This window comes from Lissotriton vulgaris, chromosome 5 (assembly GCF_964263255.1).
Source record: "Lissotriton vulgaris chromosome 5, aLisVul1.2, whole genome shotgun sequence".
Classification (NCBI taxonomy): domain Eukaryota; kingdom Metazoa; phylum Chordata; class Amphibia; order Caudata; family Salamandridae; genus Lissotriton; species Lissotriton vulgaris.
Window position 1 is genome coordinate 1,704,194,296 of NC_141693.1, and position 16,827 is coordinate 1,704,211,122.

At 40.3% G+C, this 16,827-nt stretch overlaps 1 protein-coding gene across 2 annotated transcripts in view; it reads left to right on the forward strand.

The window, feature by feature from the left end:
* Nucleotides 1-15,849, forward strand: part of DCAKD (dephospho-CoA kinase domain containing) — a 364,264-nt gene extending 348,415 nt beyond the window's left edge. For both annotated transcript variants that reach the window (XM_086923875.1, XM_086923876.1), the window contains exon 5: nucleotides 3,526-15,849. In XM_086923875.1, the coding sequence (XP_086780001.1) occupies nucleotides 3,526-3,811 (286 nt within the window). In that variant the 3' untranslated portion in view covers nucleotides 3,812-15,849. The remainder of the gene's footprint in view (nucleotides 1-3,525) is intronic.
* Nucleotides 15,850-16,827: the final 978 nt, after the last annotated feature.

Genomic DNA, 16,827 nt, shown 5'->3' on the forward strand with positions numbered 1-16,827 from the left:
TCCAGGCATTTGTGCACGTTGCAAAAATGTATGACGTTCCAAAACAATGTTACGTTTAGGATTAAACCTCTTATCAAGCTTTCTTATTAATGATGCATATTCATCATTGACCAGTGAACCACCATCCTCACGTAAATTGTTGAGTATTCTCACTACCTCCAGAGGCAGCGTTTCTAGAGTGGATCTGCCTTCAACCCCCAGATTGTACACAAGAAGTGCTTTCTTCTTTTTTGAAGTGAATATATCGCCATCAATTGCATCAATGTTAGCCTCAAAAGTGGCTATCCATTGCTTCCAAATCATGGGAGGAGGACCAGGAGACTGCAAAAAGGGAGGCGGTGACGCTACTTTCTCCATTTGCGTGGGCGAGTTGCTGCCCCCAGGCGAATAAAATAAATACCAACCTTGAGTTTAAAATAATTTAAAATGCCAAATGTACAAGAAATTCCCAATAACAGTTTTCCCGTTGTGCAATGTAATACAAAATGTCTTTATTCCTTGAACATCATAAGACGTCTTTTCAGCATGTATAAATTGAAATGCACAAACACACCACGAGGGCAAAATGGTATTGATTTATGATTTAAATGTCAAATCCTTAAAACAACTCTTCAGCGCATAAGAATAAAGCTAAGTACTGGTAGCCTGGGGAACATAGAGCTGTTTAGTGAGAGAAGAACCATGTTTTTAATCCCTTGCAAAAGGAGATGAGATCTGGAGCGTTTCTAAGATGGAACGGGAGTTCATTCCATGCTTTAGAGGCACAATGAATAAAGCTTCTGCCTCCCCAATTAGTTGTCTTGAAGGTGGAGGTTTGAACTAGTTTAGACCCGGAGGAACGCAGGGATCTACTTGGGATGTACCACGCAAATTTGGATTTAAGGAACTCCGGACCAATCCCATTAACCGCCTTAAAGACAACACAAAGTGCCTTGAAGCGCGATCTTAGTAGAACTGGAAGCCAGTGCAGTTTTTTTAGTTCTCCTTTTTACCGAAGCAGGCCTGGGTGCTCCCGTCAGCATTCTCGCTGCCGCGTTCTGGACCAATTGCAACCTTTTCATATGTTGTTTTTGAACATTGAGATAAAGACTGTTGCAATAGTCCAGACGCAACATTATGAGTGCAGTGACCACCGTCCTCAAGTTGCTTGCCGACAGGAAGAACTTGATTTTTTTTATTGTTCTGAGGACCATAAAGCATGCTGAGGTCACCAGATTCACTTGGTATCCCATGGTGAGTTTGTTATCCACCATAATGCCTAAATTCTTGGCTTTCCTTGAAGGCATTGGACAGGAGCCCGGATCCTCCGGCCACCAATCAGGTGTACAGACCCGTGGATTATTGCCAAATTTTAGCACCTCAGTTTTCGCTGAGTTGAGTTTTAAACAGTTGGACGACATCCAGGGTGAGATAGTGCTCATACAGTTGTGGAACAGATGCCCAGCCTCCCTTTCCGCGCCCTCAGTCAGCGATAACACTATTTGGTGTGTCGTCCGTGTAGGAAATGAGCTGGAAACCAAACGACCTGATGATGCTGTCCAGGGGTGCCACATAGATAATAAAGAGCATAGGGCTCAAAGCTGAGCACTGTGGCACCCTGCATGGAAGTGAGAAATGTTCCGAGGTGTTACTATTTAGTTCTACGGTCTGAGACCTGTCAGACAGAAACGAGTGTAGCAGTTTCCAAGCTGAGCCCTTCACACCCATAACAGAGAGCCGGTTCAGCAGGACCTTATGATGAACGGTATCAAAGGCCGCAGATAGATCCAGTAGGATTAATATAGCATTACCTCCCCTATCCACGGCCTCTCTGATTTCCTTGGTTGGTTTTATTAAAGCCAGCTCCGTGCTATGAAAAGCTCTGAACCCATATTGCGATGGGTCTAGAGAATTGTCAGCAGAAATAAAGTTGCTGAGTTGGCTGTTCATTTCTTTTTCCAATAGTTTAGCTGGTAATGGGAGCCTGGGTATTGGACGATAAATATTCGGGTCCTTAGGGTCCAAAGATTGCTTCTTCAGTAGAGGAAGAACAGAAGCTTTTTCCCAACTTATGGGAAGACTGCATTAAGCATAGGAGTAAGTGCTGTTCCTATAATGTCCGGAATTTGCTTAATAATCCAAACTGGACAGGGGTTGCTAGGGGCACCAGATTTTATTGTGTTCAGCAATTTGATCAAGTCTGATTTCTCGATCGGGGTGAAATGGTCCAGTAGTTCTGCCGGGGCACCTGATTTTCCTGCTTCCATCAGGTTGAGATCAGTCTGATTTCCATTCATCCGACCAATGAGTGAGGAAAATATTGTTTCTATTTTTGATTGTAAAAAACCTGCAGATTTATTGCAGAATTCTACATCACCCTTTTTCTTGGTAATATCAGGATTCGATAATTTGGAAATAGTTTTAAACAGTTCTTTAGAGTTTGATTTGCCCATGGTTATTATTAAGGAAAAATACTCTTTTTTAGCTTCCAGAAGTGCTTGTTTGTAATTGGAAATACAAGTTTTATAGTTTTCCTTATCCGATTCGGCATAGTATTTACGCCATTTCCTCTCAGCGTATTTACAGACCAATTTCTTGGCCCTGAGCTCATCCGAATACCAGGGAGCAGTGGGAGAGGTGCGTTTGGGTATCCATTTTTTGTGGTGAACAAGCCGATCACAGGCGTCCGAAAGCCACTTATTGTAAATGGCCGTAGCCTCCTCCACATGCAACGGATGCTGGTACATTGAGTTTTCAAGGACATTTTCCAGCCTCTTCACATCCAACTTGTCCCATGCACTGGTTATAATCTCTTGAGTCTGATTTCGACCAGAGGAGTGAGCCAAAGAGCTCTTTAGTTCGAACTTGATCGCGCAGTGATCAGACCACGAGATCGGGAGGACTGATATCTCATCTAGATCTTTATTATTGGAATATATACCATCTAAGGTATGACCCTTTTCATGTGTCGGAAGCCTCACCAGTTGTTCGAGGCCTACTGCGCCCATGATTTGGTCCAGCCTGGATGTGTCAGTATCATTGGTATTTTCAAGATAAAAATTTAAATCACCCAACATTGACATTAAGTGATGGAAGCTTGTATTGTTAAAGCCTATGCTGGCTCTTCGATGAAATGGAGAACTCAAATTTCTTACTTGCCAGAACTAAATTTGACATTACAATACAATTGACCACAGATTCGGCTTCTTTTAGACGTGAGTCCATGAAGTAATACCCACGGTAAGACATTCTACTGGCATTGTCTAGTGGTCGAGCTGACAGTTGTGCCATTGGTATAAAATATGTTATATTGTTTGTATTTCTATAGCACACAGAGTGACATTGGTGTGGCATTGGAGTGCTTTTAGTAGTTCAGAGGTGACATTCCAAATAATTCTGAGGTGTCCATCAGAGACCAAAATCTGATTTGGCTTGTGAGGATGTGCTGTCAGGAGCCTGCATGGGGGTGTTCCATGGTTAGGTGAATGTGTCAACTTTGATGCTTATGTCTACATGTCTTTTGCTTGTTCTCTCATTCTTTCCCAGTGATCCTCAGACTCAGCTATCCCGCCTGATGAAGCGAAACAACCTATCACAGCCCGAAGCAGAGGCACGCATCTTATCGCAGCTACCCCTGGATGAGAAGCGCAGGCTTGCTGATCATGTGATTGACAACTCCGGAGACAGGGAAAGCACTCGCCGACAGGTCTTGGAACTTCATGCTAGGCTTGACAGCTCACCAGATTATATCCCCATCCGGTTGACTGCTATTGCCACAGCAACTGGAATTTGTGGATTGGTCTGCTTTTTACTGAGACATTTTATATTTTAATATATCACCTTAATCATTTTAGAGAAGGCTTTTAATGTAGGAGGCCAAATACATACGTTAAAATGTCTTGTTGTATTCCTGGTTGCGAAAGTTCTTTGCACAGGCATCTGTTTCAGATACTTGCTGTAAGTAACATTCTGATGATTTTTAATACTTTTAACAAAAGAGACATTTTAACAGTTTGGTAAGTAAAGACCTGGGAAAACCTTTGGCATGTAGTACAGGTGATATTGCCACTATGTGACAAACAATATGAATGCATCTTTAAGGCTATTTCAATAGGCTTTTGCCTCATTACTTTTCAGTTCCTAGTACATTGTGTTGTAATTAAAATCAAAATGGTTTGTGCCATCTTTTAAACAAAATGATGTTTTTACTCCTATAATGGACTTAACAGATTTTCTTGTTCTCAACATCTTTTCTGTTCTGTGAAGACTTCCATAGGTTACTCACTGACTCATCCTCCTCTCTTTTGATTGAGTCGGAAACTCTATCTGTGAATAGTAAACCAACGCACATTTCAACGATGCAGGGAAATTGCAGACTACTTTGTTTACAAACTCCTCATCTCTGATTCCCCATCCTCTACTAAAAATTAACCGAATTAAGCTATCAAAAGCAATTTGACTAAAACTATTTAGATTTTTTTGTTTTTTTACGGAGAGCTTTCACAGATACTTTGCTGGACATCAGATATTAGAAACCTTTTTAATTTTCCAAATAGAAAAAAGACAGGCATATTGTTTGTCTGGTTCATAAGATTTTTACAGCCATTTGGCCGTGCAACATCACAGACTGTTTTATCCCCAAGCAACTCTTTTAATTCTACATTGAGGAATGTTCATCGCTATTTGTGAACACTAATAGGCCAAAACGGACCATCTTCGTCAAGAGCTAGGAAAAAATGGTTTCTCAAAAGTAATCATACATTGCTCGAATAAAAACAACATGCTGCATCTATGTTTTGACAGCAATTTGAATGACACAAAATTATGACCCAAAACAAAATCAGTTGCCTTCCTTCCGTAGATGTGCTCTAAGTACTAAATAGCACCCATTAAAAACAGACAATAGAAGAGCTTCCCCTTTACCCTCCATATGCTGCTATTAAAGTGCACCAGGAGACATGGTGCCAGTGTTTCTGTTTCATGAGCATAAGTCGATCTGAGCCCTTTTGAATAATCATGGCACATGTTACAGTGGAATATCAAGAAAATGATTGATGCATGGTAAACTTTTAAGGCAGGGAATATACTGAGGACTATTAGAGTATTGTAAAGAAACCTCATTTGACAAAAAGTTTTGTCCTAAATATTTACTAAAACATCATCTCGTTGGATGTACATTTTTTAGTATTAACTTGAGTGGAGTGACATTTTTGTGGACATATTTTGGCCACAATATGTATGTTGGACAAAGTCAAGTCAAAAATAGCTTTATTCGATTGTTAGAAAGCAATCATAAAAGCATACAAGTTAAAAATTAATCACATTTCATTTCATTTTACAAGATCACCATATTATAAGAAAACACATATAAAAACATATACAACAGTTCATTAGTGGGAGATTTCTACTCAAGTCATCATCACTATACATAAAGTGCACTACATGATCATAGTTTTTCTCCAATATATCACTTTTTTCAGGAGGACTGATTATTGCAACGCCTCTTTCATTATCCAAATATAGTAGACATAGCAGGGCCAGATGACATTGGCACAGACCCATCTGTCTCAAAAGAGGCAATAAAATCCGTCGCCTAATAGTAGTATAAAATTTGCAAAATAAAACAACGTGTATGGTGCTTTGGGGAGACACATCGTCACAGGGGCAAGGCTATAGATCTCGCGACCAGTCATTAACGGTTGGAAAACTAACCAGTCTATGAAAGATTCCCAGCCTAACGCGAAATAGTAAAAATCTGTCATAATTGCCGGGGACACAAACCAAGTAGGGTTGAATATTAAAAGTAGTTAATAACAGTTGGTGTTGCAGGACAGTTGGTTTTAAGACCTCCGTGGATGTATCCAACAGAGTCAGGCCCTCTTTCCTCAGGTCTTTTCTAGAAACGGCTGAGATAGTAAGAGGATTTAAAAAGTATTCAGGTTTGCCAATATCCTTGAAAAACTTAAACAAATAACTCAGCCAGGGAATCCTCATTACTCCCTCCAATTTCAAAATATCTGACAAAATTTCCCTATTCAGCTTGGTTTCCTCTTTTGTCCACAGCCTGTGCCATAATAGCACATGCTCAAGCTTAATCAAATCAGATATAAATGGGAGGCCTAATTCTGCATGGCAGATATAACTTGAGGTACCATTTGGTACAGCTAAAATATATTTTAAGAAAGAGTTTTCAACTACCTGAATGGGTGTCGGGTCTACAAAGCCCCATACCCCACTCCCATATATAGCAGCAGATACACATTTTGCCTTATAGATTTTGATTAGTTTAACCGGAGGTCTTGTACCCAATTTGTTGGCAAAAGTCTTGAGGGCAACAGTGGAACGTACCATCGCCAGTTTCTTCGCTGCTACAGCTTGGGCCCAAGACTCATTCTGTGCAAATAATATACCTAAGTAAGAAAATTGCTTGGTTGCCTCAAGCTTCTGTCCTGCAATAAAAATGTCCCTTTTGTTCTTAAAATCATTGCCACAGCACATGATGAATGTTTTAGATGAATTTAGCCTTAGTCCATGATCTTTCATGAAGAGGGTAAAACTATCCACCATGCGCTGAAGACCCACTTGTGTACGCGACATGAACACTGCATCGTTTGCGTACAAAAGGGCTGGGATTGGACGGACTGCTATGTACGGGGAATCTAAGCTAACTCTGCACAAGGCTCCCTCCAAACCATTTATATACAAATTAAAAAGAAATGGGGCCAGTACACATCCTTGCCTGACTCCACTCCTAAATGGGATTTTAGCTGTGCGTTCACCCTTCAGGGCGAGCTGATGCGTCACCGTAAAAACGTTTAAGAAAATAAATAATATTTTCATAAACCTCCAAGTGTCCTAGCAGACTCCATAGTTTAGTTTGAGCCTTGCAGTCAAATGCTGCTGAGAGGTCCACAAAAGCCAGGAACAAATTTTCTTTCTTAGCCTTGTGTACTTCCCCACCAACATTAAAAGATTTAAACCCTGCTCCACTGATCCTGGGCCGGTACGAAATCCGTATTGTAAATCAGATAGAATAGAATTGTCATCAGCCCAGTCCAAAAGATGGTCCAAAATTATCCGCCCAGCTATCTTCGTGAAAGAGTCCAACAGGGAGATGGGTCTATAACATCCCGGGTCGTGCCTATCCCCTTTTTTGAAGATAGGCACGATTATGGACTCCACCCAGGTAGACAAGAATCCTGTAATACAACTTGCATTAAGCACCTGGACCAAAAGGGGTGCCACAGAGGAATCGTTCCCTTAAAAATGTCTATGGGGACACCGTCCGGTCCAGGAGCCTTGCCACCCTGGCTAGCATGGAGTGCTTTTTCAACCTCATCCAAGGTAAACGCCAAATTTCTTCATCTGGAATAGGCAATAGGTGGGCAAGGGGACGAAGATAATTCCTCTCCCTCATATACCTGAGCGAAGTGCCCAATCCAGTCTGCTTTTGGGATCGCTATCTCTATTTTCGGACCAGTTTCTTCCGCTAGAAAGGGGGTTCTGATAATCTTCCAGAATCCTGCACTATCATTATTTACAGACGCTACGTGCAAGACTTCCCAAGCCTCCCTTTTTAACATTTTCTACCTGTCTGACAGCTAACTTATATTCTTTCCTAAGTCTCCTCACCTCAGTAACACTTCTTGGGTTTTTATGCAGTTCTTTCTTTAAGAGTGCATAGGCTTGGGTACATTTAGAGTTAAACCATCCTCACTGATCTCTATTATTTTGTTGGACAATATTCTGCCCACTACATTCTAGTACCCGTCCTATGCAGAGAGATTACTTCATCAGCTACAAATTTACACAGCGCAAATCAGTTATGAAAACACTGAGCCATATGATTTGGGTTTAAAGCATTGTGTTTATCTCATAACTGAAACAATGTACAGGTGACTGATCATGTTGTATATTAGAACACTACCTGTACTAAATATTGAGCATAATCCCTATATTACTCATAACTATATTTGTCAGTAAAATGTAAACATCTCAGAGATTACTAACAGTGGAATTACTGTGCAGCTCAGGGAATATTTACCTTATACTTTATGAGTTGAAAGATACTAGCAAAGCAGACCATGTTAACCTCTAAACTACTTTACTTTGCTGACTATTGTAGCTGATTGAAAAGCAACACACATACATGTCACGAGTCTTTGTTGGAGCAGTTCTTTTTCTTTGAAAATACATTCCGCTTGCTTGTCTGGTTGTACTAAGCCACGTACCCCTTAACTTTAACCGTTGATGTGTTGTGCTCTTGATAGAGAGCTGACTTCTGTCTATAAATAACACATAACAGCAGAACCTATTATAGTGTTTTGATTTTAGTTATAGGTTTCATAGACACCAGCACTACAGTATGAATGTTGACATTTTGAAGTCAGCATTTTGAGGACATGTTGAAACATTCTTCTGAATGTGATCATTTATCTGTGTGGACACTAGGGTTCTCCACCTCGACATGCTTTACCTCATCTAGACCCTACCTTTGATTCTAACAGTGTCAAAACTTTTTAAGGAAGACTCACTATTTATTCTCTAATGCAGTCAATCCTACCTGCTGAATCATAAAATCAGTTAATGTAACAGAAATGATTTAGTCCGTTAAGGTTGCCTAGTTTGGGGTCCTGACGGTTCACCTAAGATCCCAGGCTCCACCTATTATCTTGCAGTAATACATTATTACATGGTTTGAGATCACCCAATTTGACTTGATCCACTCATAAATTAGCATGAAATGTCGCATGTTGGTTTATAAAGGAAAAACTACTGTGGGACCTTACACAAAGGCTTGTTAGGAGGGCCTGTGAAACTTTCCCTCATCTTCACCTAAATCCCAACTCATTTGCATCTGATTGACACTTCTAACCGCAGATTCCTAACCTTTGGAATAATATCGGATGCTGGACTGAATGAGATTTTTCAGCGATGCTCACTGTGCAGCAGAAGGTGGTGCCATATAGCTCAACTGTGACTTCATACCGCCTCTGAAGTGACTGAGTAAAGTGTTATGGTAGCACCAGCTCTGCACGCTGAATTCATGAACTTTCTTTTTTAACCCTTCATTGTGGATCCCGACCACACCACTCCAAACGTTGTCAATTTTCCGACAACTGCAGAATTATCCAGATAGTGTACCAGGGAAGGTGACTCCCCCGATAATGACAGGATTCAAACAGTGGGCTGACTGCAGGAAACATATGTCAGTCAAGGACCCACACAACATGTGGCTATGGAGCTTGGGCACCTGTCAAGAGCCAGAACAGTTCACTATGTACTTTGTCATGTACCCCATGATGAGAGTCAAAGTACTATATTACTCAGCATAAGAAGAGATTGCATATGAAACAGAGGTCCGGTCTCTCTCCAAGTCATGGGGCTGTTCTTGTCCAGGTCAGTCCAACTCAAAGTCCTGATCCTGCTCATGTTCTTCCAATAGCTCAGTTTTGAAAATGTGCCATAGCCTAAGAAAGTCAACTGTTGCATGACCCCACCTTGGCACTCGAAGTCTGGCGAGATGTTGCAAAGACAGCACTTGAAAGGTCCGGCGTATTTTGACTCTTAGCCAGTCCCACATTTGGTTCTGTCAAGCACCAAATTTCTTGGGCCATAGTCAACTGAAGCAAATAGTGGCTTTCACATTTTACAGATGGTACCTGCCCCCACTGGCACAACTTTGGGTCCACAAAAAAATAGGGGCTTCCAGCTGAACTTTAACCATCAGGGACCCTCAGACCGCCCCCTCAGTTCCTCTTCTTGGTCCAGTACTGAAGTTGGGCCAGAATTCCATATCAATTCCTTCAGTGTTACCGCTGATGCCGACCATCGCTGGTGCTGGTCCGTATCCTATCACAACTTTAGCACCCTAGCATCACAATGCCAAACCAAAGCTGACCTATGCCAGGCCTATTTTGTGTTATGTGAGTGGTTGCACAACCAGACCTTCACTCTTGGCCTCTATCTCAATGCCAGTATAATCAAAGGCTAGAAGCCCTATTTGACTCCAACTCCGATGTGGTTGAGGGCATACCTAATGTCCCTCACGTAATTGATGACATGGAGGTGAACAATCTGCTTCCACCTCATTACACTCATGAAGTACTGTACTTCGATTTGTAAAAAGCTTGTGGGTTAGATACCACACTATACCACACTGGAGACAGAGCTGATCGTCCTTTGCAGCAATAGTGTGAAGAGCTGCAAAGAGCTAGATTTGCAACTGCCTCGTCCGGAAATCAAAGACACTTTATTGTCTTAAGTTCTTTAACCAGTTCCAAATTAATCTGAGCTGCTGTTACCATTTAACAAGACTCATACTGACATTTTCATAGTTACTTGGTGTAACCCATGCTCTGCCAATCTGTGGCCACAAGGCACAGAACCTGAGATTTAGGCAAAACAGCCAACGTCTGAAACCTTTGTGGTGCAGGAATGCACAAGTAAAATTGATCCAAATGCCTTTCATTCGAACCGCCCCAAAATAGGCATTTAAAATGTATCAATGCACTTGAAAAGCAAATGTTTTACTCAGTTTGCCTCCCTTTATGGTCTATAAATGTGATGTGTCTTGTGAGCCGGTACACCCATTCCTTATGCGTCATGACCGATGAAATCTTGCCAGCAGTTCCGGAGGACATGAGGGCTTCACTGGCACAAATGAGCCAAGAAGGACAATATGCAGCAAAGTATATGTAACCACTTTCCAACAGTTCCAATGGACCTCAGGGCTTTACTGCCAGAAGTGATCCTAGCGGTACAATATGCAGCCAAGTATGTGTTTCATGCAGTCATGGACACCACTGACTGCATAAGTGCCAATGTATTGCTTAGAAGGCATGGCTGGATGCTACCGGGCTTTCAGGGGATTCCAAGCATTCCTTGTAGATTTCCCTTTGAAGGATGTAGAATGTTTGGAGTAAAGGCTGATTCGGCCCACGAACAATTCAAAGATAGTCGCCCCACAGCTCAATCTTTCATTAACCTTCCCAGCTAGTACAGCAGCAAACTCAGCCCTTCAGGGCCAGAGGGAGTGATGGCAGGTGCATTTGTTCACACCAGTATGAACAGGAGTCCTCCAACTTTGTATCCCCATCTGCAGTGGCTCTCTTTCCGCTTTGATTTGCCCTCTCAGCTCCACAACCAGCTCCTAGGAGACTTATTTCCTTCCTGGCTGGAAATCCAACCCATCAGACCAATTTGTGTTGCAAATTGTTCAGTGAGACTATGCCCTGCATTTCATTTCATACCTAGCGTATATTGCATTGTCACCAGAGTGATTTTCAGTAGACTGCGCCTCCATCTTGATGCAAGATGCAGGCCAAAAGCATCATCAAGCATGTGCCGGACTGGGAGAGGCCTGATCCGTGCTGTTTGCCCCTCTTTCTCATGCAGAGATTACATAAATAATTAAAAACATCCTTATATTGAAACAATATTTGTTCAATAAATAATGGTTTTAAATAGCATTTCCTTAAATCGTGATAAAAGTACAGAACAACAACATGTGCTCAATTGACTGGGCAGTATTGCCGTTACAAGGGCATTTAGGTCAATTTTTCTCCCACCCTCCCATCCTCGGAAATGCTACTGCAAAGTGTAGCATCGCCAACTGGAGCCGTGTTAGATTAAACCTTTCCTGAGTATTAGTTAAAAGTGATAGATAATTTGGGATATCTTTACCCAATTTTTCCTGATATATTTCTGAACTGTACCTTTTTCCCTCTCACTGGTGTACTTTAATGGCCTCTTCATGAGCAGCATCTTTAGTTCTTTTTTACTATAGTATGCATTACTTGTGGGATCATCCAGGGCTGAGTTGGTATCTATTATAGTTAAAAGGATCTTCACATGCCGAAACGATGCAATTTTATCTCTATTGTCAAGGGCCAGACAATCTCTTATTTCTCTAGTACACTTTTTTCGGCCTTGGACCAGATGCTATGCCACGTCATAAGTGCACTAATATTAACAATGTCTTCAATATAAGGAATTACTAGTTCATTATGAACAATATGTAAGGTAGAACTCGGTACTGCCAGTAGTCTATGTAGGAAGTTGTTCCTTAGTGTTTGTAGGGAACTACAGTTAGACATGCCCACAAAGCCACCCCATAAACCACGCTACTAATACATCTGCTCTTATGGAGTTGCAGCTTCTCCCTTATTGGTTTGTTTCCAATTGTCATTGCAAATCTAAAAATAGCTTCAGAACTTCTGATAAATTTAAGTTTTCTGTTTTTTATGTGGGAAGCTGGAGGCCCATGTTAGGAAATACTCTCTACTTCTGCTAGTATCTGATCATTAACGGAGTGAGGATTCTTCATCACTTAACCTTTACCACAAGCCATTACATAAGTTTTTGTTAAATTTAATTTCATGTCTTTACCCTTCATAAATGCTGTGAACCCATCAACTAAACGCTGTAGGCCGTTTGCGGTCTGTAATAATAAGTCCTCATCCGCTGCGTATAGAGGTTAGACGGTTGCCGACTTTTGGAGGGTCTGCAGGTAGTTGTAGGTATTCTTCCACCCCCGTTATATATATGAGAATAAAAAGGGTTCAAGAATGCACCCTCGTCATATGCCTCTCACGCCTGAAACTTGAGGTACACTCCCCATTCGTACCATGACGTAATCAGGCAGGCAAATGGCTATATAGTTGTGATAAAAAGGAGATGATATCAAGAGGGGCGTCCATGTGTATCAAGGTCTTCCATAACTTAGTATGGTTAACTAAATCAAAGTTCCTGCTTAAGTCCGCAAAGCACAAATACAGGTCTGCCTCATGGTATATTTACTCAATATAGTCAACAAAGAAAAGTGCCCCTTGAGCAAGAAGGCTTACGTAATGATGCAATGTAAATGCAAACACCCTTCATTCACTCCAGTGTCAAAGATCAGAATACTCCTGAGCAAAGCATAGCATACATTTTGTAAATATAACAGAAATTAACTGATGTTGAGTCTGTTGTAAATTTATTATATAATTATAACATGATACATTAAAAAATATACATAAAATTCACAAATTCGTAATGTTAAAAACAGATTATCACCAAAGATATACACAATAAAAATTATAAGTAAGACACAAAAAGCTAAGTGAATTAATTCAAAACCATCATAGAATATTAATCCGATTAGAATCAAATTTTTGATGCAACTTTTGTTAACTGATGGCACCCTCAGTTGTTCCTCGGATTTAATGGTGGGATATATGCGTTGACGCGTTTCGGTGTTGTAGCTTAATATTGCACCACCTTTGACAAGACTAAATTATATGTTGTCTCTTATTCAAATAGTAACCACTAAAAAACAATAAAAAAATAATAAACCCAAACATCAGACTGTGTACATAGTATTAACAATAAAGCATTAAAATTTCCAGTATTCTCCCTGTATAGAGGACTAATTGTCCATGAAAACCACAAATGATCCCCATAAACACGATTTCATGTAGCATTTTCTTATATCTAGATATGCCAATTATTTAAGAACATTTTGTATATTGGAGTTTAGGACAGCATCTTACATATCCGTAATATTGAACTAATCTGCCACTCTGAGTTCATAATTAAATTCAGGATATTGAATTCATATGCCACTGCGAGTTCATCATTAAATAAGAGTCCCTAAATGTGCACAACATGTATTACATGTAATTAATTCCAACCTTTGGAACTTTTATTACTCAATAACAAGTTTAGGTTACTCAAATAATTTTTCTGCTAGTGTAAGGTCCGAGCACAATTTAAATTACTGGCAGGTGCACTGCAGGTTTTTTGATTTATAAAATAACCTCTCAAGTGGTTGGAATTTATTCTCACGGTCCAAATGAGGTGCATTGTATTTTACAGTCACTTTGAATTATATATGCACAACTGAACATGTGTGAATTTTATGTGCAACAAGAGGAGTTCCTGAGAACGTCATAGCCATGCTTCAGTAAAAGGTACACGTTAGTCAATATGGGCTTTCATTTTATATTATAAAGTACTATCAAAGTGTGTAAAGATTAATCTTTTTTATAGATGATTATTACAGGCTATTCCTAGTCATTGTCTCTCGCCAAAATGTACTCGACAATTGTGGTGTTGGAATAGGACTAGTGTGAGGGGAAGAAGAATTTTCAGCAGATAAAGAATGCCCTTTGTTACATGCAAATATAGCTACAAAGAGGACTAAAGCATCCTATTTAGAAATTGATATATTTAATATTGCATATGAAGGTATTTTGTAATAGATGTGTGAAGAGCTAAATATGCATCCAGAGGCAAATTCCGCTAGAAATCCCAATATGAGAAACAAATATATTAAATTACATATGGGCCTTCCGAAAAACAGAAGAAAATGTGTTACTTCATATCGTCTTTGAAATCTCCATTTATCTGAATGTTTGCCTAAAATGTAAATCAACAAGTGGTTTACATAGCCGCAGGGTATGTTTATGCAACATTGTGAAAAGCAAGCAGGATGAGCTTCTGATTAAAATGAATTTTACTTGAAACGTTGTAACCTTAGTGCTCTGAAGTGATCATAGATCATTCAAAGTCCAAATTAAATCTTTCTTATCTTTGGCTAATAGAAATGTCCATTCAAGCTACTCTTTAGGTTTTCCATTAAGAAACATTGGAAGGATTTGTTTGTGACGGATTTGGAGGCCATTTCTAACATTATTTCATTTAATTACATTTTTTGTAGCTGTTGGTAGTTTGGGGTTGAAATGGTGTGATGAAATGGAGGCAACTCTTTGGATTTTAATATTACTTTTTTACGGACCGAGATTGTTACTGTAGTTACGATGCGACCTGGTGCGGACCATTCTGGCCTGACGAAATGACTTAATAAGAATTAAAAGAATTGTATTCTTTCCAAGCCCAGCAGATTAACCCTGATTGGCCCATCCTTAATTCAGGCATTGATGAGTGACTGTTCTCTCTTACTACAGTTTGGAGCCCACACGCCCTCCTGCTCCTCCGGCCCAATGAATGGGCCACTGATGGTAACCCGCCCCCACTTTCCCTCCTACGCTCCTGTCCTGAGGAAGACCCCCATGTAAATGTTAAATGTTGTATACTTGTAAAGCGCACAGCTGCCCCGGCGCTGTATACCTCTGGGGAACCCATCCTGGCTTTCCCTGTGAGATGGTCCCTCCTGGGCATCTCCAAGGTGAAGACAAGCATTCCTGGCGCTGATGGGGCCGTTAGTAGAGATTAAGCAAGCTATTGCCCAGAGTTGCTGAGTGGGACCCATGGTTGGAGTTGGCACCGAGGCGAGAATGATCAAGTCCGCTGACCATGGCCCAAGACCCTGCCGCGTCGGGAATCAAACCCTGTTCCCGGGCGGACCTCTGCTTCCGGTTCTGCCGCCTCTAACCAGTGAACTACACCACTCCACTAAGGGACACACTTACCACTACCAAGGGGTCGAAACGTCGACATCTACCACACTAGCCAGTTTGATCAACAGCGATTCATCACTGTGATTTTGTTTGGAACGATGGCTATTTAAAATTTGTACCTAATGTGAATAATTTGGCTCTTGTATGAGCCCCTTTTTGTTTTGCAAAGTAATTGATTACATGAATTGTACACTGTTTCACTCATTTCCTTATCCTCACTTCATTCACCATACCCTCACCCTTCCTTCCTGGAGCACAGCTTTAAAAGTGTCAGCAAATGAAATGAACTACTGGTTGTTCAGTGTGATTAAACAACACTGTACATCACGAATGATATGTTTTGTTTAATTTTTGTTTAACTCAATGTAATTTTGTGGTTCTTTTATACATCCGTATACTGGGACTATTGTTCTAATGGACTACTTTAATTGTTTGAGCAAATTAATAAAACTATATTTTTAAGAAATATGTAGTAACGAAAGAGGTGTGTTGTCACTGGAGCATGAATATGAACATTTCAGAGATACTTGTATTGTCACAAACCATTGTAAGTTAGAGTAGTTTGTTACGGTTAAATATGTGAATCAGCAGAATGCATGGTGATTTTTCTCTCACTGTATTTTCATAAAACCAGACTTGGATTTCAGACTAAAATATTTGCTGCTTTCCCGCTACCAAGCAATCCAACAGTTCCGAAGAGTTAATCCCTACTTATTATGTCTTTGGGTTATTTTGAAGAAACTCCAGTTGTCATAGACTAGTATGAGGAGGCATATGATATTCCGTGTCCATCAGCTATGACCATTAGTTTGGCCACTCAATAATATAGTAAAGAAATCTGCAAATGGTAAACCAGTTACTAACTTTGGAAGTCTCAATATCACGCGCTATGGATCTAACAGATAATGTTGTAGTGTTAAAGTTTTACCTTCAGGGAATAATTACTTGTGTACCACGTTTATTAGGAGGGGCTGAAACAAATACAAAACTCTTGGAAATCCATCCATTTTAACAGTATTAATTTGGCCTAGCCATGATATGAAAAATGGAGACTACCTCCTAATATCCTCACATAGAGCCCTCAGGAGTTGTGGATAAATAGCCTTAAACATATCCTTCGGATCAGTGGTGATATAGATCCCCAATGTGGCAAGGTGGTAATATTATTTGGTATGGCTGGGAGACCTTTCCATGTAATATTGACACAATACTCAAAAGGGGACCTCAAACTCACAATAATAATTCTTCTCTCAGTCCTGGTAGAGTGGGAATGAGAAGAATGGCTTACTTAGAAGAACATGTGTAAAGAATGTTACAGTACCAACAGTGATAATAATTGGCACAACTTGAAAAAAATCCCACACCAATTTATAGAAATAGCTTATTTTTATATAAATTTAGACATCAAAGCTAAATCAATACAAGACTTATCGGTTCTGAAAAT